We start from the raw sequence: 23,589 nt of genomic DNA, 5'->3' as shown, positions 1-23,589 counted from the left end.
ATCAACTTTAGACCATTTGGTTCGTTTAGAAACTTGTATAAGAGATACATTTTTGAAGCAAGAACATCTTGTCTCAGTTTTTTTTTACATAGAAAAAGCTTGTGACATAGCCTGGAGATATGGCAATATTAAAAGACCACTATAACCTAGATCTCAAAGGACACCCTCCCTATATTTATTAAAAACTTTCTGTCCAGGCGAACTTTCCAAGTCAGAGTGGGAAATACGCTATCTCGACCATATCAAGAACAGGGTGTTCCGCAAGGCTCTGTCTTAAGTGTGACCCTTTTTGCTATTAAAATTAACTCAATCATTGAATAGCTTCCTCCCACTGCAAACAATGCTCTATATGTTGATGACCACACAATTTACTGTCACTCACATAACATGAGGGTAATTGAAAAACAACTTCAGCAAGCAATTGATCATTGTCTCTATGTGGGCTCTTAATAATGGATTTAGGTTTTCAACAGAAAAAAGTGCCTGTGTACACTTCTGTCAAAAATGCACTCATCACCCAGATCCTGAACTAAGAATGGGACATACTGTTATTCCAGTTGCTACAGAAACCAAGTTCTTGGGACTCATCTTTGACAGAAAACGTACATTTCTAGCACACATCCGTCAACTAAGAGAAAGGTGCAAAAGAACTTTGAACCTCCTTCGCACTCTATTCTCTACTGAGTGCAGTGCTGATTGAGCTTATTTGCTCCATCTTTATCGTGCACTTATACGTTCAAAGCTGGATTATGGGTCCTAAGTCTATGGTTCTACAAGACAGAGTAACCTATGATGGTTGGACTCCATCCATCATCAGGGTATATGGATAGCTCCTGGTGCCTTTCGCACATCACCCACTCAATGTCTCTATGTTGAAGCAAATGAACCGGCTCTATCACTTCAACGGAAACACTTATCCCTTAATTATACCCTAAAAATAAAATCTCTTCCAGATCACCCTACATGGAATAGTATCTTCTTTCTGCATTGGGAAGCTCAATATCACACACATCAAACTGTTATACATCCTTTTGGTATGCATGCTAAAGAAACCGTGCAAGCTATTAGTATAAATGTTGACACATTAGCTACACTAAACATAACAGCATTCCTGCATGGCAGGTTTGCACACCATCCTGCAACCTCTCACTTTGTCAGCTACAGAAATCTTAGACCCCATCATCCATTTACTTGCAATCGTGTAATGCACACAGAGCAGCACAAGCTGATTTCTTACCCATCTATATTGATGGTTTAAGAACTAATACCTCTGTTGGCTGTGCTGCTGTGTTTCCTGACATTATTATCTCAAATCAGATCCCACCGGACTGCAGAGTTACATACATTCATTATACAGCAGAGTTACATACATTCAGCTTGCACGTGTGCATATAAAAGAAAACTGCTACCAAAAGTGTATAATTTATACAGACTCATTGAGCTCTTTACATGATATCTCTTCTCCTATGTATAATCCACATCCAGTACTTTATGAGGTACTACACCTGTTTCATAAAATGAAAATCCTTAATTTTGATGTTCAGTTCTGCTGGATTCCCAGCCACATTGGAATTAAAGGAAATGAGGCTGCAGATGCAGCTGCTAAATTAGCTCGTACCTTCTCCACATATTGTTTGACAGTTCATATACAGACAGCTAATAAAATCAAAGCTAATTGCTCAGTGGGAGTCAACATGGCAAGAAGCATTAACAAACTAACTATATAACATTAAACGTGAAATTAAACACTGGCATTCTAGTCAACGTACAAAGCGAAGGGAGGAGGTTATTCTTGCTAGGCTCTGCATAGGTCGCAGTCACCTTACACATTCTCATTTACTGAGAGCTGATGACCCTCCCATATTTGATAAATGCAACACACATCGCTATTCATCATATTCTGGTAGATTGACAAAAATTTACACGAGAGAGGAATGAAATTTTCACCTATCTAACCAAGCTATATACACTCTGGAAATGCTAGCAGACTCAGGCCTATTGCATGATGTTTTTTAATTTTTAGAAAGAATTAATTTGTACAAACACATTTGACCATAAATTTGTTTATATGTAAATACTGTTTTGCTTAACTTAACTTTTATACATACATATTATTCATTAGGTTAAATCTGACCAAGTATGTATTACAATAGGCCTTGATCTTGTATAGTTGTATCACCCTGCTGTAATTTTGTTAATATGTAAATACCGTAATGCTAAACTTAAATTTTATGCATATATGCTGTATAATAATTCCTTTCTGACTCTTTAAATATTAGTATAATAATGTTTGTTGTAATCTTACTATATGTAGATACTGCTTTCCTTCTTGTACAGGTTAACATATATACATATGTTAACCTGTACTGTTATCTATTTATGTACTGCTGAAACCTCTGCAGTAATTTTGTTTATATGTAGATACTGCATTGCTTAACATAAATTTTGTGTATGCATCTTATTTACTACTTTATTTTTTGAATAATCATGTAGGACACCTTGTCTATTTGTGTACCTTCTAGTAATTTTGTTTATATGTATTGCTAAATTCAGTTTATGCTACATTGCTAAATTTAATTTTCATCCATGCATATTATATAATAATCCTTTTTTGCCTATTTTTGTACTGCTATAAAAGCATCTATTATAATTTTACATGTACAGGGTGTTCGGGATAAATTTGACATATTTATAATTAATTATATTTTTCCGTAAGTTACATGTATTAACACACACTTCTCTTCATTTAAAAGTTTGGACCCTTCTTCATTCATATACAAGATGTCAGAAAGGATGGATAGCTGGAACCCACCTGAATCATGGAAGAGAATAACTTGTATCATGATGATTCGTGCCCGCCATCAAAATAAGGATATTACGACTGCTGCCCAATGCTCCCTGAATACAGTAAAAACAATCAGGCATGAACTAGAGACTTGCAATGGTGACTACGAGGATGTAGCAAGAAGAAAGATCCCTAGCAGACGATCTGATTGCGTTCGTACAGCAGAATTCCTCGCAAATCTGCAGGAACAGGTGTTGAAGAACCCTGGCATTGGAATTCGGGCTTTGTTCGTGGAGTTGCTAACTGTAGTCAAGCCCTGGATAACAAGGGTAGCCAATGGTAGGCCGTATGTATGGCAGCAGGATTCGGCCCCTTGCCACACCTCTGGGAAAAGTCAAAAATGGTTGTCTGAAAATTTCTACGACTTCACCAGTCCAAATGTTTGGCCTCCAAACTCCCCAGACCTTAACCCCATGGATTATTTTGTATGGGGCGCAGTTGAAAAAGACACCAATCGCACTTCCAGTAATACAAAAGCCCAGTTAATGGATAAAATTAAAACAGTTTTTGTGGCCCTTCCCAGGGAGACTGTAGCATCAGCTTGTTCGAGGTTCCGAAGCAGAATTGAAGCTGTGATCGATGCTAATGGTGGTTATTTTGAGTAAATCTTGTTGATAGTATTGTAATTAACTCTACCTGTAATGTTTTTTTGTCAATTCATTAAATTTAATAGATACAAAGAAGATTTTCTTTTTCCTTACGAAACTGTCAAATTTATCCCGAACACCCTGTATGTAGATACTGCATTCCTTGGCTTAGTGTTTCATATTTTGTGTATTAATATATTGTTAACTATTTTTGCACTACTGTAATGACCTCTGACCTTGTGTGTTGCTGTGTCCTCTGCAGCAGTTCTGTTTATCTATAAATGCTGCTTTGTGGAACTAGATTCTTGTACAGACATATTGTTTACAATTTTCTGTAAATGCCAATGTTATAACCTTTAGTATGGCACAGTATGACCTTTGTAGTTTTTGTGCCAAATAAACTATAAACCAACCAACCAACCAACCTCTAGGATCACCCACTTGTGGCTGACCATTGTGAGTTCTTCTGCTGAACGTCTGTTCATGGTTAATCCAGTTCTGGTACACCCATGATACAGTAGTATGGGAGCAACCAACAAGTGCAGCTGTTTCCAACATACTGGCACCTGCGTTCTAGGCCCCAACTATCTGCCTGCCTGTGATCAAATTGGCTTATGTTACCACGTTTCCTCATTACCAAAAAATGTTTATTGATTACGTACAGAGGATATGTGTGCCCATTTTATAGTAACCACACATGACATTGATATTCACGTGGTACCATTACATACCAAATATGTAAATCAGTGTGGGGGTGTTCCTGATGCAAAGCTAATTTAGTGTATATGCATATATAACTTGAAATCAGTTCAAGTTGCATTTGAGATTTTCAATAACATTAAAACAGTTCACAATTGGTAATTCTTATAACTAAGTTGTGGTCACTTCCATTATCGGCATCTGGAGGGGATCTAGCTCTTGCTGGGTTTATACAGGTTTTTATTCTATATCTGCCCCAATTTTTGTATTCCATCCTTGTCAAACCCCTTCTTGCCCTCCTAGAAGAGAGTACTTGAGTTAAGTAAGAAATTGTCTGCTGGTAATTCTCCAGATTTTGGCCATCTTATCTCACATATACCATTCATGCTTAGGATATCTATATTCTTTCATAAGTTGCTGTCACCATTAGCACATTTTCATCACTTCTCCTGGTAACTCCAAGAGATAGCATGGTCCTTGTTCATCTGGATGATGACTGAGCCAGCATGGCATTCTGTGAAATTTCCTCTATATCTGTCTATTGAGTAGTTAAAGACAGATGGTATTCATCTCCTCTCACCTGTAAGCTTCAAATGGACAAAGTGGAACAGACTTCATTCCTAGGGGGACCTTATCAAGACTTGTGTGTGTATGTGTGCACACACATGCACCCAACATGCTTTGCTTGTTCCATCTACTGTCATCTCTCTGCTACAGTGATGCATCTTGTAGGGCTTGTATGGCACAATGCCTTTACATATCTTTTAAGATTATGATTCAAATTCAAATTTCTTAATTTCCCTTAAACATCCGTAGCTCAGTCGTTTTCAATGAAGCTCTTTGGCTGGAAAGACCTGGTTCAAATCCCAACTCCGAGTGCAATGTTTTTCACTTGAAGGTGGAACATCCTTCATGCCTAGAGTAGCCATACCAAGGCATGTTGGGTGTATCGGTATTTGTTCACACACTCCCGACATGCTTTGCTTGTCCAATTCATTGTCACCCCTCTGCCAGAATGACACAACTTGCAGGACTTAGATGGGACTATGTCTTTACATACCTATTATGATTCAAATTTGAATTTCTTAAATTTCTATTAAGCATCTGTAGCTCAGTTGGTTTCAATGAAGTCCTTTGGTTAGAAAGACATGGGTTCAGATTCCATCTAAAATGCATTGCTTTTTACTTGAAAGTGAGTTAGCTAGTCTCGTATTGAGGTGGCAGGGCTTTTCATCCCACATCTAGATAAACTATAATAAATTTAGTTTAATCCTTTATCCAAGTATTAGCAAACAAAGTTTCGTGAAGTGGGATCTAAAAATTGGGCAATCCCGAAAGATCGCCCATCTCAGCGTTGTTCCACTCAGTGACAGGTTCACCCCGTCACCGAGAAGAACATCTCAGCATTGGCTCTACCTAGTGGCAGGCCCCCGCCACCACCAAGCAGAGCCATAATCTCAGTGGTGGCCCCACTCAGAGACAGGCAAAAACCTACTCCCAACCAGAGCCTCTCAAAGCCAACCTCGCACCGGTTTCAACCCTCATTGGGGTCTCATCAGTGAGTAGGTAGTTTCAACCTTTATTGAGGTCGAATGGGAGTTCATGTCTCTCATCATCGGCCTTTGGAGAATAAAGCATGCTGAGGGTCAGCGAACAGTAAGAGAGGAGAATAATGAAAGATAGAGTAGGACAGTAGGAGGTAAAAGAGGCCTCAGTCAACCTGTTTAGCCTTATATGGCTAATTGGTCTGTGACACATATTCTCAATTTATCTGTTAAAAAAAAAAAGAAAATTTAACCATAAAAATTTTGACTAATAGTTCACTTATAAATTTATCCTTAATAATTTCATCAGTTATCTATGAAGGAGATCCATTGACCTGTTTTGAAAACAATAATTTCAGTTAGAACTTTTTTTTTTTTTTTTTTTTTTTTTTTTTTTTTTTTAAATTACATAAAAATCAAAGGACTTAAGGTCCGGTCGGTTGAACTGAAAGGAAACAAAATAAGGAACTTGCAAACCTGGTACCACTGGGAATTAGAATGGGGTAGAAGACTGGCCCGGGAGATGCCGCTCACAAGGAGCAGCACCGCCTCGCAGTAAGCCTTCGCAGCCCGGGTTCTCAGATCTACCCCCCTTATTTGGAGTAAAGGAAACCGTGCCAGCGAAAGCTTTGTGGCGAGGAAGAACAGAGTGGTTGTTACTTTTCCTAGGGAGAGTTAGGTGGAGTTTTGGAGATACTAAAGAAATATACAGGTCTTGATGCGTCCCTGTATAAGAAAACATATTTTCGGTGGTTTGCAGTATTTGTTCACAAATTTAAAGTCGCCTAGTAGATGTCTCTCTTGTGCAAGAAATTTAGAAAGGTAAAAAAAGAAACCTTTCCTTATTCCTGCGTACATTAAATTTGCGTCCCGTACCTGGGATTTTTTCCGTACCTTCCAGATGTGATACTTTAAGACGTTAATTAAAAAAATGGCGAATTTTTGGGTCTTGTTGACTGGTGGCGGGAATTGCAGGTATATGACCTCTTCTAGTGATAGCATCGGGATTCCCAGTGCTGTGCTCAGTCTTTGCCAGACGCGTTGGGCTGGTGGGCAAAAATAAAAGAAATGCTCCACCGTTTCCACGCCCCGGCAGACATCACAAAAGGGATCGCACGGACTGGGTACGTACCTAGATTTAACCTGTTTCACCGGGAGCCGCCCATAGGCTATTCGCCAGGCCAGATCCCGATGAAAAGGCTGTCCCCAGCTATTCTTGATGTTTTTAAAGAGAATTTCATTGTTTGTCCTGAGGTTTGGTGTATCACGCCTGGAGAGTTGAAAGAAACCCCAGTATACTGCTTTTGGTTTGTGTGTGAGGATTTCTGTTCCTTTGTCTCTAAGTACTGTGAGTGATTTTACTAGTGTGCGGTACCACTTGGGCACAACCCTTGCACGGGATCCAGCATAGTCCGTGGTTCCAAAGAGGGGGAGGAAAAGTCCTATAAAATATCTAATTAGGAGGCCTGAAATATGGTTTGAGTTTAAGGCCTTCCGTACGGTTTTGAATGTATTTGGATAAAGCAAGCTTTTGAGATCAGGCAGAGCGTACCCCCTTCTTCATGTTTTAATTGCAAGTATTGTTTTTTAACCTCATGTTTTTTTTTCATTCCTGAAGAAATCTACGAGTTTTTTGGATAATTGGTTTTCTTGTAGCAGTGTGATGCCTGTGATATTGATTGTGTGCATCAGCATTGGGGTAATGATTGTTTTTATCACTGTGGCTCTGCCATAAAAGGAGAAAAAGGTCGGTTTGAATAGACTTATCTTTTCTGTTCTTATTTCCTGTAATTTTTTGACTGGTAAAGCTAGCGACTCAGAAAAGGGAACTCCTAGTATTGTTAGCGGCTGCGTATGCAGCGCTAAACCGTAGGGAAGTCCGGTGTTATGGAAATTTCCAAAATTTTTGATTTTGGTTTTTTTGTGCATTAACTCGGAGACCACTGACTATGCTGAAGTTTTGCAGTATGTCAAGATAGATGCATATAGACTCAGAGTCTCTGAGTGTGGCCACTACATCATCTGCATATGCTACTATTTTGCACTGTTTGGAAATTTGGGGCAGTGGAATACCATTAATTGCAGGGGTGTTCTCTATTCTTTTAATGAGGGGTTCTAATGCTAGGGAAAAGAGAAGGGGGCTTAGTGGGCAGCCTTGCCTAACCCCTCTCTTTATACGGATTGGTTCTGTCAGAAACCCATTAATAGACAGTTGTGTCGAGGTCTCCGCGTACATATGTTTAATTGTACGCCGAAGTCTCGGGCCTATGCCCACTTTTTTTAGGGTGTCCTGTAAGTACGTGTGGCTGACGCTGTCGAACGCTTTTTCCAGGTCGGTGGAGAGAAGTGCCAGGGGGTATTTTTTTTCCTTGGCCAGTCTGATTAGGTCTCTTAGCAGGAAGAGATTAAATTCCATAGATCTACCTGGGATTCCATAGACCTGTGAACTTGTTATTATGTTTTCTATTCCGCCCTTAATGCGTGTACAGATAATTTTTGCGAAAAGTTTATAGTCTAGGTTAGTTAAGGAGATGGGACGCCAGTTATTTGACAAAGTCCGATCTCGGTCTTTTTTGGGGATAAAGATTGTATAGCTCTTAGCGAATTCCTCGGGGATGTTTCCCGAAGTGAGGAATTCGTTAAAGATCTTTACTAGTGCTGGCAGTACAAGGTCCCAGATAGATCTATAGAATTCTATCCCCAGTCCATCTGGCCCTGGGGTCTTTTTTGTCTTCATCGTTTTGCACATGGCTTTTATTTCAGCTGCAGTTATTGGCCTGTCATGCAGGGCGCTAAGATGCTCGGGAAAACGTTTGACGTCCCACTCACTGAAGTCATCCGTGCCCTGCTGGTCAGCGAAGATGCCGAGATACTGCTGGTGAAAGTGACGGAGTATTTCATGGGTTGAATTTAGAATCTGGCCTTTCTCCTCGATCTGGTAAATCGTTCTTTCATTGTTTGCTGCCACCCGTTGTTGATTGTAGAATGCGGTGGAGGGTGTTTCCAAATTTCTGAGATAGAGTCTCATGCGAAAGTCGAGGTCATCGACTCTACTCTGCCGCTCTTGCTGCAGCTCTATTTCTACCTGTCTGATAAGATGTCCGCAGGGAACTCCGTTCGCTTGACCGGTACCAGCCGAGTTCCCTGTAGAGATCCCTCAGCCGTTTATGTTGTTGGTAGACCCTTTCGCGCCCACATTTTTGAAACAGTTCCTTAGCCCGCCACTTAAAGTGCAGCCAGTTTTCCCAGTCCCAGTTGATGTTTGTCCATTCATCACAGAGTTTCTGTAGCTGGTCGCTAAAAAGACTGGGAAAGGTAGGAGGAAGCCTCCAGGGACCTCTGGCTGTTTCCATAACCTCTGGAAGTGTAATTTTTAAAATGACCAATTTGTGGTCTGTTGACATGTGTGCTGTGGTGTGACGTGTCCTTTGAACATACTGTTCCAAGTTTTGGGACATGTACACCCTATCTAGTCTCGTCGATATCTGGCCGCGGCACCACGTTGTTTCTACCTTCGATGGGTTATTCCTCCTCCAGACATCGACGAGATCAAAATTTACACAGCATCTTTTTAGAGCGGCGGTTCCGGAGTTTGCGTTCCCGCCTATTTTGTCCAAACGTGTGTCTTCCACACAATTCCAGTCCCCGGCTACTATTAGGTGTTCTGCTCCCAAGAGGTAGTTTTCAAGGGCAGAGAAGAAACCGCTTCTGTGGTATGGGCTGTTCGGGGCGTATACTGCAACAAGCCGGATGGTACGGCCACCGTACTTCCAGTCTACCGTTATTAGACGTCCCATGGCGTCCTTCTGGACGTTGAAGAACCCCCCCGCGATTGGGGGGCGAATTAGTATCCCCACCCCTCGCGAGTGAGCATCCCAAAGCACCAGTAGCTAGTGACTGGGTAGCTTCTCGAGAAGTTCTCCACGTCCCAATGCTTATAAAAATGGGTTTCTTGAATCAGGAGGATATTAATTTTGTACCTTAACATTAGCTTCCAGACAGTGCTTTGTGCAAAGGGGTTGCGTAAACCGTTGGTGTTTAAAGTGGCAATTTTAAAATCCATGTTGGTATTTGGAGGAAGAGGGGGGTGTTGTCTGTTTGTTGCTCTACATGTTCCACCTGTGATTCACTATCAGAGCTGTTTGGAATATCCATAACAAGGTCGTTTTGAAATTCCATTTCTGTGATGCTATAAATGTCTGTGCTGCAGATATGTGAATGGGGTTCTGCAGGTTGGTCCGCTACTGGGGATAGGTTTCCTGTCTTTGTTACCGCCTCCTCAAGGGGCTGGGTGCCTTCGCGTTGGCTTGTAGTTTGGATGTTGTCCATTTCATCTTCTGACGAGAGTAGGCTGCTTTGTTTAGCCTTTTTTGCCTCTTCTGTTTCTGCCTCTCTTGTGCGCTTTATTGGGGCACTGGTTGTTACAACTTCTTCTTCTTTGCTGCGGGTTTCGAAGTTGGCTGTTATTTCCTTGATGTGGCGGGTTGACTTGAGAGTGATCATACAAAATTAATAGAAAAGGATGGGTAGCATTATTGCTGCTGCTAACAGATGAACTGACAAAATGGCTAAATGTGTGGAATTTTCAATTGTGGAGGAGTATATGTGGAATTACATAGCTGGTAATTATGACAAATTTGGGAGACTGCTTGGAGCATTGTCATGGCATAAGAGGCTATAAGGGTTGGATGTTGATAATGCATGGAAAATGATCTACGGGTGTTAGAAAGAAGTAATAACAAATTACATACCTAGAGTCAGGAGGATAAATCAAGTGTGTCTGTATGGGGGGGGGGGTTGTTAAATGGATGCATAACATCATTAACTAGTCATCCAGAAGATGACCAGTATGGTAAGGAAAACAAAATCAGAGTACAAGATGAAATTAGCTGGCCAAGCCAGAGATAATCCCAAAGAGTTTTGCAAGTAAAAGAAAGAATGATTATGGTAGAATGATTTTGATGAGTTTCAGTAGTAGTAGGAAGGTCACTGAAGAGGCAAAATAGTTGAATTATAGAGTATACATCATTCAGGTGGAGATATTGCGGTAACAAGTATAGCAGACGTTTGTGGAAATAGAGGAGGTGAGCGGAGTTGCATGAGATATTTCTGATTCTTGATGTGAATGCAGCTATGAGATTATATCTTATATCAGCATGCATTACAAGGACGTGCTGGGGAATTGATGGTGCAGTTGAATAGGTAGTTTAAGTCTGAGCTCTGTTCCAGGAGAGTGGAAAGAGGGAAAATAGTTCAATTGCATAAAGGAGTCTCCAAGACTGATGTAGAAAATTGGTGACTGATCATCATCATCGCAGGAGTGGCAGTCAAGGTACTGGAGAAATTGAGTAAGTCATGTGTTAAGGAGTAACTTACTCTCTTTTCATAATCAAGTGATAGCTGAGTTGGATGTAATGGCTACACTGTGATACTGCCGAACTTTGCAAAGACATTTGATAAGATTCCAGGTGGAATTCTGTTAGGCCTGACACTCAGATAGATATGAATGTATTACAATATTTATTTAAGAGTAGATTCCTGGAGAAGGCCTATGACTAATGCTGTGCCTCAGGGCTAAGTATTGGCCACTCCTATTAAATTTTGCACATTAGTAATATAGGAAATGATTTGAGAGGAAAATATTCAGTTGTTTGCTGATGGTGCAAAATTGGGCAGAGTTAATAAAGATGATGGTGTAAGAGATTTTGCAACATTGGCAAAGGAGAGAATTGCCATCAGTTTAATGTGGCTTTTTTTTCTATAACCTTTGCATGTTTGAATCACTGTCTAGTAAATGCATAATAGCTTCGATCTTCTTTCCTTAAATGTACCGATTGTCACTTTAACATTTTCTCTGCCACTTGTTTATGACGATGTTCCCAGGCCATTCAGAATGACCTTGTTGCAGTGCTTACACAATTTGACCATCCAGACCAGACTGAGTTATGCTGCATAACTTAGCAGAGGCAATGGCATATATGCAAGTACTGGTTTGACACTTTAAAGTGCCAGTGGCACTGAATGTGTTAATGTGACAAAGTGTATGTATGTATGCGCTTGGTCATGAAAAGATTATGAGGTTGTACTATAGGGAAATAGTACACAGATTTGGGGGGGGGGTTGATGAAGTTAGGGATTGGTGAATATGGGGGGAGGTTGAAGTTCTGATAGCATATTGCAAAATTATCTAAAATAGCTTGTAGGATTATTTGGTTATTGAAAAATGGAAGGAAATGATAAGGAGGTTAATATACCTCTTCATTATATCTGTATAAGGCCCTCTCTGGTTACGTGGGCTTCATGGGAATGGGGAAGAGGTGAAATAATCTAGAGACAAGTGACCAAGATTATTATTATTGTTCCAGACAACTCCAAGGAGTCGACAGACTCCTCGAGGGAGGCCCTAACAGCATGTCAAGAACAACTATTCGACATTGACACAGTATCTATCATACCTTGCCTTGAATTCATTCACGGTCGTAGCACCCACAACAGACTCTGGTAGCTTATTCCACTTATTCACCACTTTCCAAGTAAAAAACCTAGCTCTAACACTTTCAACCACGCTCTTGCCCAGCTTCCATGCATGGCCCCTAGTCCTCCCACCACCAGTCATATTTTCAAAAATATCTTCTGGATCAATCTTATAGAAACCCTTCAGTAATTTGAATGTCTCAATCATATCATCCCTCCTTCGCCTATCGACCAATTTCTGCAACCCACAAATCTTCAACCTATTCTCATGAGGTTCATTCCACAGACCTGCTATCATCTTGGTGACTCGTCTCTGGATCCTCTCCACTTCCTCCCCATCACAAAGAAACCCTGGTGCCTATAACTGGGCACAGTAGTCCAGATGGGGTCTTATCAAGGCTCGATACAGAGGAACAACAACTTGTTTGTCTCTGCATGTTAAAGTATTTTTCAGAAGCCAAGTGATTTGATGAGCTGATTTAGTCACTTTTGCAATGTGCCCCTTAAACTTCAATTTCCTATAAACCAACACTCCCAAATCCCTGGCCTCATCAATCTCCTGGAGTACGGTTCCACCAATGTGATATACTGCTGCTATTTTTTTCACCCCGAAGTGCATGACCTTACACTTTGGAACATTAAATTGACATCCATTTTTCTAGCCCAGTCCTCCAAACTATCCAAATCATCCTGTAAAATTTTGACATCCTGTGCACTCACAATTGCTCTACCCAACTTTGCATCATCAGCAAACAAGTGAACACTTCCTCTCAAATCCTTTCCTATATCATTGATGAACAAATTGAAAAGCAGTGGTCCAAGAACAGAGCCCTGTGGCACACCACTAGTCACAAGCCATCTTTTAGACTCCACTCCTGAATAAACCACTCTCTGGTATCTCTCCTTCAACCACCCTCCTATCCATCTCACAACCCTATATCTATCCCCATCTGCTCCAGTTTACTGATTAGGGTTCCATGTGGTATCCTGTCAAAGGCCTTGGCAAGGTCCAGTAGTATCACTGTAAACCCATTACCCCTATCCAGTTCAGCCGTCACTGTGCTATAAAACATGAGCAAGTTACTGAGGCATGATCTACCCTTAACAAAACCATGTTGTCCCCCATACAATATCCCATTTTCATCTGTCCAATCCTGTATTCTTTTCTTGACTAATTTCTCTAAGACCTTGACAATGATTCCTGATATGCTAATCGGTCGGTAATTTACAACAGCAGTCTTGGAACCACCTTTATGCAGTGGAACTATTTTCCCCTCTTTCCGCCCCCTCAGGACTAACCCAGACCTGAGACTCAAATTAAACAAAATGGTCAAGGGTACTGACAATTCTTTAGCTGCTTCTCGTACGACACGAGCTGGTATACCATCCAATCCCACAGATGTATTGACATTGAGGTTATGCAATAGACTACTCACCTCCACTTCATTCACCACAATTCCTGTATAATCTACTGGTTTATTCGTTTCTGCAATGTCACCACCTGGATGATATATTCTTGCAAAGTGCTCACTCAGTAACTCAGCTATCTCAACTGATTCAGTTACCTCCCTACCATCGGCATTCTTTAAAATCATTCTGCCATGTACATTTTTCCTTTTACTTGCTACATATCTAAAAAACTGTTTAGGATTCTCTTTAGCCTGCGTGGCCAATGTTCTTTCGTAATCCTTTTTTGCTTTTCTTACCACACTCGTCACCCTTCTGGTCTGCGCTTTATACCGTTCATGTGCCTGCCGGTCACCTTTCTCCTTAAATTCCCTCCATAGTTGTTTCTTTTTTTGCAGCTCAAGCTTAATGGTGTTATTCATCCATTTAACCCCTACTTGATTTATTATTCGGACTCTAGGTATACAGCCATTGCTTTATGCAAACACTTCTTAACTGCCTTCCATGCACTATCAACTTCTAATCCTTGCAGTTGTACATGCCATGGCACTGAGCCAATCAAACTCCTAAGCTTGTCATACTTTCCAGCCCAATAATTCCACATGTACCCTGTCTTTATTGAAAAATCCACACCTTTATCCACCTCCCAAGTTAAGACCCAATGATCACTCTCACCAATTGGTGGCAATGCAGTCATATTTGTTACAGCCAAAACCTCAGATGTAATTACTAGGTCAAGCACTCTCTGACCCCTAGTATTTTCCATTACATGCTGTCACAGATAGTTATCCCTTAATAACCGCATAAAATCCAATTCCTTCCTCCCGTGTGTCCTCTCCTCACTCCAATCAATGTGACCATAGTTGAAATCTCCCATAATAATTACCCTCTCTCCACTCATTTCTTCTATTTGCTTGTACATACTGTCACCACCATCTTTTCTATCACCTGGTCTATAGCGTCACCCAATTGTATATTTAGTTCTTCTAGCCACAGTCTCACACCAAATGGCCTCAAATGTGCTCTTTTCTCTATCCTGCAATTCAACTTCTATTCTCCTTGGCTGCAGCTCATCAGCAATACACCTCCCCCCATTTTATTCTCCCTGTCATTCCTGAACACACTATACCCATCACATTCAATCCCACTAGCTATATTATCTACAGTCAGCCATGATTCACTAATACCAGTAACCTGTGGTCTGGAAGTGCCAACCATGGCCAAAAACTCTTCCTTCTTGTTCCTAATACTCCTAGCATTAGTGTACATGAATTTAAGACCCCCATGAGCCCCAACCCTACCTTGATACCTTATATTAACTATCCCACTCTGATTTGTTGTCCTTATTCGCTCGGGCATATTATATTCATTCATCATTCAACTGCCTCATTAAGGACTGTATATCTACTCCCCCCCCCCCCTTAATAAATCTAGTTTCCCTGAATTTGCACATCCACTATATTCAGCAACACTTTCTCAAATCTCCTTACACCGTAACCATTCAAATGCAAGCCATCCATCTTATATAGATCCTTTCGCCCATCGAACTCACTCCACGCGTCCACAAATTCCACACCACTCGTCATACATAACCCATGCATAAAGTCATTCGCAATTATGGCCCTCCTTTGAAACATTTCACTGTCATACCGTGGCAAAAGACTAATCATTCTAACTCTCTCACTCTTTTCTTTTGCTACCTCAAACAATTCATTCAGGTCTTCTATCATTTCCATTTTATCTCCTTTCAAATCATTCGTACCTGCCACAACAATCATTTCTTTCACCCTTTCCTTTTGCTCTCTAATAGACTCAGTTACATCCTTTATGGTCGCACCAGGTTGGTACGATTTTGTCAAATCCCCTACTAACACACCTCGTACTGATGAGTCTCTATACAGCACTCTGTCCTTCATTTTGTTCATGTTCACACTCATACGCCTATTTTTCCTGTCATACTTTTTATTATTGGCTGGTTCATTCAGCGACTTTTGCTCATACGCTCTAGCTGCTGTTTTTCCCTTTGTATCGCACCATTCAACAACGCGATCTCATTCATTGCATCCATCTCATCTTTTTTATTCTCTGTAAAACCATTAATACCCTCATTCACACTCTCACAATTATCTGGTACAACCTCGCCGTTTCTTGTCATATCCCTATTTTCTTCATTCTGTAGTTTGACAAAAATATCACTCATGATCCGAATTACACTTCAATTCCTCATTCTCCCTACATTTTCTACACACATTCACTCCTTTATTATCATGTAACCACACTCCGACCGCACTCCGCAAAGTGTACATTTCACAGATAGTACACTGAATCATCTCCTTTATATTACCGTTTTTGAAAGAAGATGGCGAACCATCATTACTGGCCACCATTTTCCTTCGTACTGGAGCCATACTTACTTGTAACGTATTTTATCAAATTATAAATTATAAAACACCAAAAACACACAAACAGACGCACTACTAAGATCTGCAAGGAAAACAAAACTACGCAATATTAAAGTAAATTTATTAATGATAACTGAAAATAACACTTATCTTATCAGGAGCTTTCACGAACACTACACACTACGAATCCCTCTAGTGGTGACCTCCGATGGCGGTCGCCGCTAGAGGGATTCGGATCATATCTGTGTAATGCTCCGTATAAAGATAGGTTGAAGATTTGTGAGTTACAGAAACTGCTTGATGGATGGAAAAGGAGAGATATGATGGTGACATGCAAGTTACTTAAAGGTTTTTACAGGATTGATGCAGATGTTGATTCTGTTAGTTAAGAGAGAGAAAGCAAAAAAGATCCAAATTTAAGAGATAATTACTTAGGCAGCATGTGATGGAGGGGACTAGGGATATGATAGAATCAGAAGAGCTATCGTAACCAAGGTGATCACATTGCCTCCAATTGATCAAAGTGATTATGCAGACTTGACTTGGAAGATTGTAAAACATGAGGATCATTCTGTTAAGAAGGGACATATGTGAAACTACAAGATAAGTGATAATGACAAGCTTAGGAAGAAGCTTAAATCTGTGCCATGGCATAAGACACTGTGTGATAAGAATGTTAAGGGTCATCTAGAGAAAGCAGTATTAAATTGTATACATAGGGTAAGGAGGGTTAATCAGGTAGGAGTTAGATGGATGAGTAATATCATTAAACACAAGCTACAGAAGAAGAAAATGATGTGGAGGGTATATAAAGAGAAAGGTGATAAGCATGGCAATGAAGGCAAAATCAGATTATGAGAAGAATCTAGCCAAGCAGGCCGAAGGCAATCCCAAAGTATTCTTTCATTATGTGGCAAGTAAGAGGAAGAACGACTATGGAAGGTTAGCCTTAATGAGTTCACAAAGAGACAGAAGCAGATGAAATAGTTGAGTTACTGAGTGACCACTTTGCAAGGGTATATCACATTAGTGAGGTTACTGCTTTAACTTATGTGACACACTGATATGGTTACAGAGGTGGATGAATCGGAGGTTCTTAGGATATTGCAGAATCTCAATGTAAATACAGTTGTGGGATTAGGTGGGATGTCAGCTAGGGTTTTGCAAGAATGTGGAAGGGAACTTGCAACACCTTTGACTAGGCTGTTTAATTTAAGTCTCATCTCTAGCAGAGTTCTAAGGGAATGGAAAGAGAGAAAAATAATTCCCTTGCATAAGGGATGTGTGAATTGCAGAAGTTGATTGATAGGAGGAAAAGAGGGGATGTGATAGAAACATTTAAGTTGTTTAAAGGGTTTTATTATATAGGATAGATGCAGGAGAAATGTTTCAGCACTTGGCTAGAGGGACCAGAACAAGGGATCATCCCTGGAAGTTGAATAAAGGAAGGTGTGGTTAGTAGGAGTGAGGGCTAGATTTTTTTGCTTGGTAAAATGGAATGCCAGAGTCAGTGGTGAGTGCTTTGTCTGTTAATGGGTTCAAGGAGAGGTATAATAGATTGGGTCTCCTGTGATGAGTCTTCAGACTCCACAGAGGTACCCATATAATAATAATAATTATTATTAATTTAAACACCAGTAAAACCTAAGTTATGGCCTCTGAAAAATTGTGTGACTTTATGATAAAAGGAGATAAAATATAGGTAGTTGAAAGATATGGTTTACTTGGGTCAAGAATAAGAAATAGCAGTCAATACGAAGATGAAATTTAAAGGATAGTAAGTTGTTATATGTAATATAATAGTTTAGTTATATACTGTATATGTTATTTTATTAATAATTTTTGATTTGTTTGATACTGTTGATGTTTATTTTAATTAGACATTTGAGTAAATAATCTGGTATGGATGCTTGGCATTCATTATCACTTATGCTGTTGTTTAGAGAAGAAAAACATACTCCTAATAATAAACTAACTTTATTTAGTCATTATATTATTCAGTCAATATTTCACATTTTTCACCGTGGCATCTTTGTGTGCACAAAGATATATATTTCAGTAATGGAATACTGCAAGTTGCTATAATAATAATAATAACTATAAAAACAATAAAAGTCACATAAAAACTTATTTATTGTAAAATTTTCATTAAACAATAACAGACAATTCTGAAAAGTACCGTTAGTAGCACAATTAATAATATAGGAATAAATATAGGACAATAAACAATATATAAGGAGAATTACTTATATAACTATATAGCTGAATGTTAAATTAGAAAAACAAATTAGTTATTTTTAAGGCACTACTAATTTTGTCTTTCTAGAAGACTTCATCAGGTGTGTAATACATAGAAGAAAAAAAAAGAGATACACAAAAAAACATTACTTAGGTACATCACTAAAGATTTAAATTATTAACGGAGTACTCAATCTGTTACATACACACACATACATAAAACATAACAGGAAAGATTAGCAGATTTATGAAGTACTATCTCCTACAAAGGGGATACATGTAAACCATCGTATCTGTTTAAGTTAACACTATGAAGTTGGTAAAGTTTCACACATTTCTTTGTTAAGACATTCTTTGAGGAAATGACTTTTATGATTATGAAAGACTCTTATTTTGTTCTAATAATTTCCATGTTTGGTGCAGATAGCAAATCCAGACTCATGATAGTTAATATAAGGCTTGTGTTCTAGATGAATAAAAACATATTTTCTGGTTTTTCTAAAATAAGATAAGCCACAAGAACAAGGAATGTGGTAGAAACCCTGAAAACCTAGAGGTGGAGAGAAGCAAGAAAGGTAGAAAATTTTCTGAAAGGGGAAAAGACAACAAAACTATTCAGTGGATTTAGAACTTTCATTGTGTGTTCAAAAATACCTTGCACATAAAGGACAGGAATGCAAGTTATTTCTTCAGTATTGGAATAGGCAGAATATCATAACTGTTAACTGTTAAAATAATTGTTAAGAGTTATCCAAATTCTTGGGATTTTTATGTTGTCACCATTATTGTTCAGATTAGGTTGGTTAATAAAAATTTTACAGGTTTCTTTAAATTTCTGTTCGTTCCAAGTTTTTAATGATGTAAAGAACATGTACTTTTCCACGTTAAAGATACCAAGCAATTTTATAAGCTAGGTTTTTAATCCTTTTCCCAAGTAAGCAAACAGACAAGTAAGTCAAGTTTGCGGCTGCATGTAGTGCAACACTAGGCAACTTGTTGTAAAGGTGGAGTAAGCTCTGATCACTTTCCTTAGAATTTTTCCCTAATGCAGAGCACATTTCCTTACATTAGGGGAAAATTCTAAGGAAAGATTTTTTTTTCCTTAGAATTTTACAAAGAGTTGCCTAGCGTTGTTAGGCCAAGTATTGCCAACTCGTGCAATACTTGGCCTAACAGGGATGGGATGGCCTAACAGGGATGGGATAATGGTGCCCAGCACCATTATCCCATCCCTGTAGTGGTTCTCAGTAAGATTTGCAAAATACCCCTCTATAGCTGCAATCAGATTTGAAGAAAAATGCTGACCAGCGAGGAAGAATTTTGGTTTTGGGAAGAGATAGAAGTCAGAGGGAGCCAGATCTGGAGAATAGGGTTGATGTTCCAACAATTCATAGTGCAGATCCTTTAATTTTCCCATTGCCAAAACACCGTTGTAAGCAGGTGCATTGTCCTGATAAAAGATGATTTTTTTCTTCTGCAAACCGGGTCTTTTCTCATGAATTTTTTCATCTAGTCTGGTCAAAAGATTGGATTAATATTCTGGTTATTGTTTTACCCTTTTCAAGATAATTATTAAAAAAAATAAATTGCTTTAGCATCCCAAAACACTGATGTCATGACCTTTCCTGCTATGGAACTAACTTTGTCTTTGGTGCCAAACAACCGACTTCTGTTCCACTGTTTGGATTCTGGTGTGTAATGGTGAATCCAAGTCTCATCCATAGTAATAAATCGAAGCAAAAATCAGTTTTATTCTTGTTAAAACGCTCCAAGTACTGGTCAGAGATTTTCATTTGAGTGCATTTTTGATCTGCTGTGAGCAAGCATGGCACCCATCTTGTGCAAAGCTTTTTCATTTGCAATTCTTCATGCAGAATATATCCTACATGTTCTTTTGAAATGCCTGTAGTCTCAGCAATTGCATGCACTTTGACTCACCGGTCATCCAATACCATATCGTGCACTTGATCAATGATTTCTGGTGTTTTACATTTTTTGGACATCCTTCATTTGGATCATCTTCAAGGCTGGTATGGCCACGTTTGACAGCTCATTTCTTAATTGTCAAAAACGAAGGAGAGGAATGCCTGTAAACTTTTATGAATTTCTTTTGGCATTAAAATTTCTTTTACAAAGAATTTTATAACTGCACGATACTCAATTTTATCCATTTCAAGGGATACAGACAACACTTTTGATTCAAACAGCTGTATAAAACAAACTACATGATAGAATGACTTGTAATTTTACATGGATTCTTATTACAGATGTACCAACTTAGAAAAAAAAAATCTTGCCAATAGTGTTGCCATCTATGGTCGAGGCTGAGAACTTTTCAGACCACCCTCATAGTTATTATCACAAAAATATACACATGACCATGTATTCATGCTCACCAGGAGGAAGGCTAACAAAGACTGAGTGTAAAGGCAGGATATTAAAGTCCTAGCTGGCATCCTCTTCAAATTTGGTGATGTGATCTTATTTGTTCTGCCAAAGGTCTCAAAATGATTGTCTCCCAGATTTTGGGTAAGTTGAAGCAGTCATATTTGTTCTCCATAGTGCAATTGGAAGAAGGACAGTATGTTGTGCCCTTTGATTGGAAAATGGCCTGATTGTGATTCTTGTCATGACTAGAACAATCTTTATATGGGTTATTTTCAATTGAAGGTGAGTTAGCTGATCCCATACAGAGGTAGTGGGGTTTTTTCTCCCAGAAACTCAGGTTTTTTAATCCTGTATACAGACAAATTGGCCTTGAGAACATATGCAAATTACAGACAAAAAATATTAGTGGCAGTGGGCAGTAGATAGCATTAGTGTAGGTGATGATGGTAGTTCGCTATAGTTGGTGGATTAAGTGGTGGAGATGGAGAGCTGTAGATGCCCTCAATGAGTCTTTGGACTCCTTAGAGGTGTCATGTAGGAATAATAATATTTGTTCACATTTCATGTTATAATGCTGTGGTAGATTACAAAAATAGCTTTCAGATTCATGTTTTACTTCTGTATAATAGGAAGTTTTCTTCCTTCCAGTGATCTGCAGTGATTGTGTTGTCTGCCACTCCAGAAAAAATGTAATGTAGATAATGGACATAATTCCTGTGTTTGTTCAATTTGAACAAGCTGTTCCATATGCTTGTTCGAAGTATGTCTGCAGGAATACAGTAGCCACCAAGATGATCATCTAATGTAGATGATAGTATCTTTTTGTATGGTTCAAAGGAAATATATATATGTACGTATGTATCTTTTAAGAATAAGAATGCATTATATTTAAGAATATAAATTCTTTTATGAATGTAAAAAAGAGAAAACTGATTTTCTAACCTGTATCCCATTGTACTAATGTGCTTGTAGGTTTTCAGTCTTTTGTGAATTTTATTTATTTATTTTTTTTTTGAAGTTCATAGTGGCTTAGAAACAAATGTGAGATTTCACTGTATTGCAGACTTCATCTTCATTTTGTACCTTACATGCTATGATTGTTATCTTGTCATTGCCAAGTAATAATTTGGCTTCATAGAAACATAATTAACTCTGATAGAGTGATTAGCCCTGCTTGCATAGTTTTCCCTATTTGTCAGTTGCCTGTATTTTCCGGCCATTTTCTTTTTTGCAGAATTAAAAACCTTTGTTTCTAGGAGGAAGAACCGTTCCACCTCCACCTGAGACCAGCTAACACACCTTTAAAAGCCTTTACAATAAAGGTTATATCCTAGATGGGATCTGAACTCAGATCTTTTCATCCAAAGGGAATACTCATTATAGACTGAGCTGTGTGTGCTGGAGACCCAATAAGTAATACATATGAAAGAAAATTCTTTATAAGAAGCTAATAGTAATATTAATTTAATTATGCTGTATTATCATAGTATCATGTGCACATCAGAAAATGTTGATTTTTCTGTTATAATACCATAAATTATATCTTAAAAAAAAAAATGATAACCTGACTTTTGCTTAAAGAAATGGTTTATTTTATTTTTATTAGTGGCAGAGAGCCTATTTCATTAGGCAATCGCTACTGGAAATACTTCACAGAGAAGAAAATTCTCTTTGGACTGTGAAAGACTTAATGTCCAGAAAGGAGATTTTATGGTGGTGTCGAAGATATGGCTATACTCCTCTAAAAACTGGTATGTTTATTTTAGTTTAAATATCTGTTATATGAGTTAAGTGTGATTTTTCACACATCTTAAAAAATAATATGATTGTTGATTTGGATTATTAGATTGCTGGTTTGGTGCTAAGGTGCTTTAAGAATCAACAAAGAATATTTAAATACACTATATGAAACTGTTGTGTGGTATCAAAAATAGTAAACTTCATTTATTTACTTTTATCCCTACCAGAAGACTGTGTATCACAGCTAGATGGCAGTAAAGTTCAATTTGGTTTAAGTAAGTACATGCATATACTATATTATTAATTTTATTTCAAGTGATTAACAAATAGTTTATTTGATGGAACATTTTTCACTTGGCTATGCTACCAATTATATATTTGGTTTAATCCTTTATCAAAGTGTAAGCAAACAAATTTTGTGCCTGAAGTATTTTCAGGACTGGGGCAACTGGTGGTAAAGGTGGCGTAAGTTCTGATCACTTGCCTTAGTATCCCATAATGCAAAGCACATATCCTTATGGGTATGTGCTTTGCATTTGAGGTCTCACCAACAATTGAGGTCTTGTCAGTGGGAGCCAGACCCAGATGATACTAAGGTCGAAGTAATATAGAAGTCATATCACCATATATATCAGTTGCCAAAAGGTGTCAACATCTTATTATTAAAATTCTATGGATTAGAGATAGTTGATGGAAGTTTTTTCACTTGGCTATGCTACCAATTATATATTTGGTTTAATTCTTTATCCAATCCTTACTCTCAATTCTATAAATATAAGGCAAAATTATATATAACATGTTCTAAGCAATAGCTAACACAAGCTATATTCAAGTTTACAATATTCTTTTATGCCCATTCAGACTAACATTCAGCTATCTGACTTCTTCAACATATTGCACCATCAATTAAAAACAGAACTAACATTGATCATCTATACACACAATCTTGGACATTAACATAGATCTATCTACTTACCAGCTCGCAATATCTGGTAAAGTTCTGGGTCCTCAAGGGGAGGGGGGGGTGAAAAGTTCTGATATAATCACAAGAAAGAATATGTCTTAAACCCTTTAACCCCCATGTTTCATCAAATCGTGACAATTTGTTCTTTTTATTTTAGGATATATAAGAAGAGATGTCAGTAGTTTTGAAGAAATTTGAAGATGCATAAAGGTGAAGTTGACATCAAGTTTTTCATACTACAAGAAAAGTCTGCAAATGAAATTGATACCATCCAAACTTTGTGCAAGACTTTAGGGGACTG

At 38.6% G+C, this 23,589-nt stretch overlaps 1 protein-coding gene across 2 annotated transcripts in view; it reads left to right on the top strand.

Moving 5' to 3' along the window:
- Positions 1-23,589, top strand: part of D12 (YEATS domain containing 2 homolog D12) — a 285,709-nt gene that overhangs the window by 194,678 nt on the left and 67,442 nt on the right. Inside the window, exons 12-13 of one of the 2 annotated variants that reach the window (XM_090412193.1) lie at positions 22,191-22,335; positions 22,555-22,599. In XM_090412193.1, the coding sequence (XP_090268319.1) occupies positions 22,191-22,335; positions 22,555-22,599 (190 nt within the window). Of the gene's footprint in view, positions 1-22,190; positions 22,336-22,551; positions 22,600-23,589 lie in introns of both variants that reach the window. The other variant, XM_090412192.1, reaches the window with a different exon arrangement.

Source organism: Typopeltis vanoorti, chromosome 22, assembly GCF_054136105.1.
Source record: "Typopeltis vanoorti isolate ZY-2024b chromosome 22, IOZ_Tvanoo_1.0, whole genome shotgun sequence".
NCBI classification, from domain to species: Eukaryota; Metazoa; Arthropoda; class Arachnida; order Uropygi; family Thelyphonidae; genus Typopeltis; species Typopeltis vanoorti.
The sequence above is the reverse complement of the archived record's forward strand: the minus strand, read 5'-3'. Positions and strand labels throughout refer to the sequence as shown.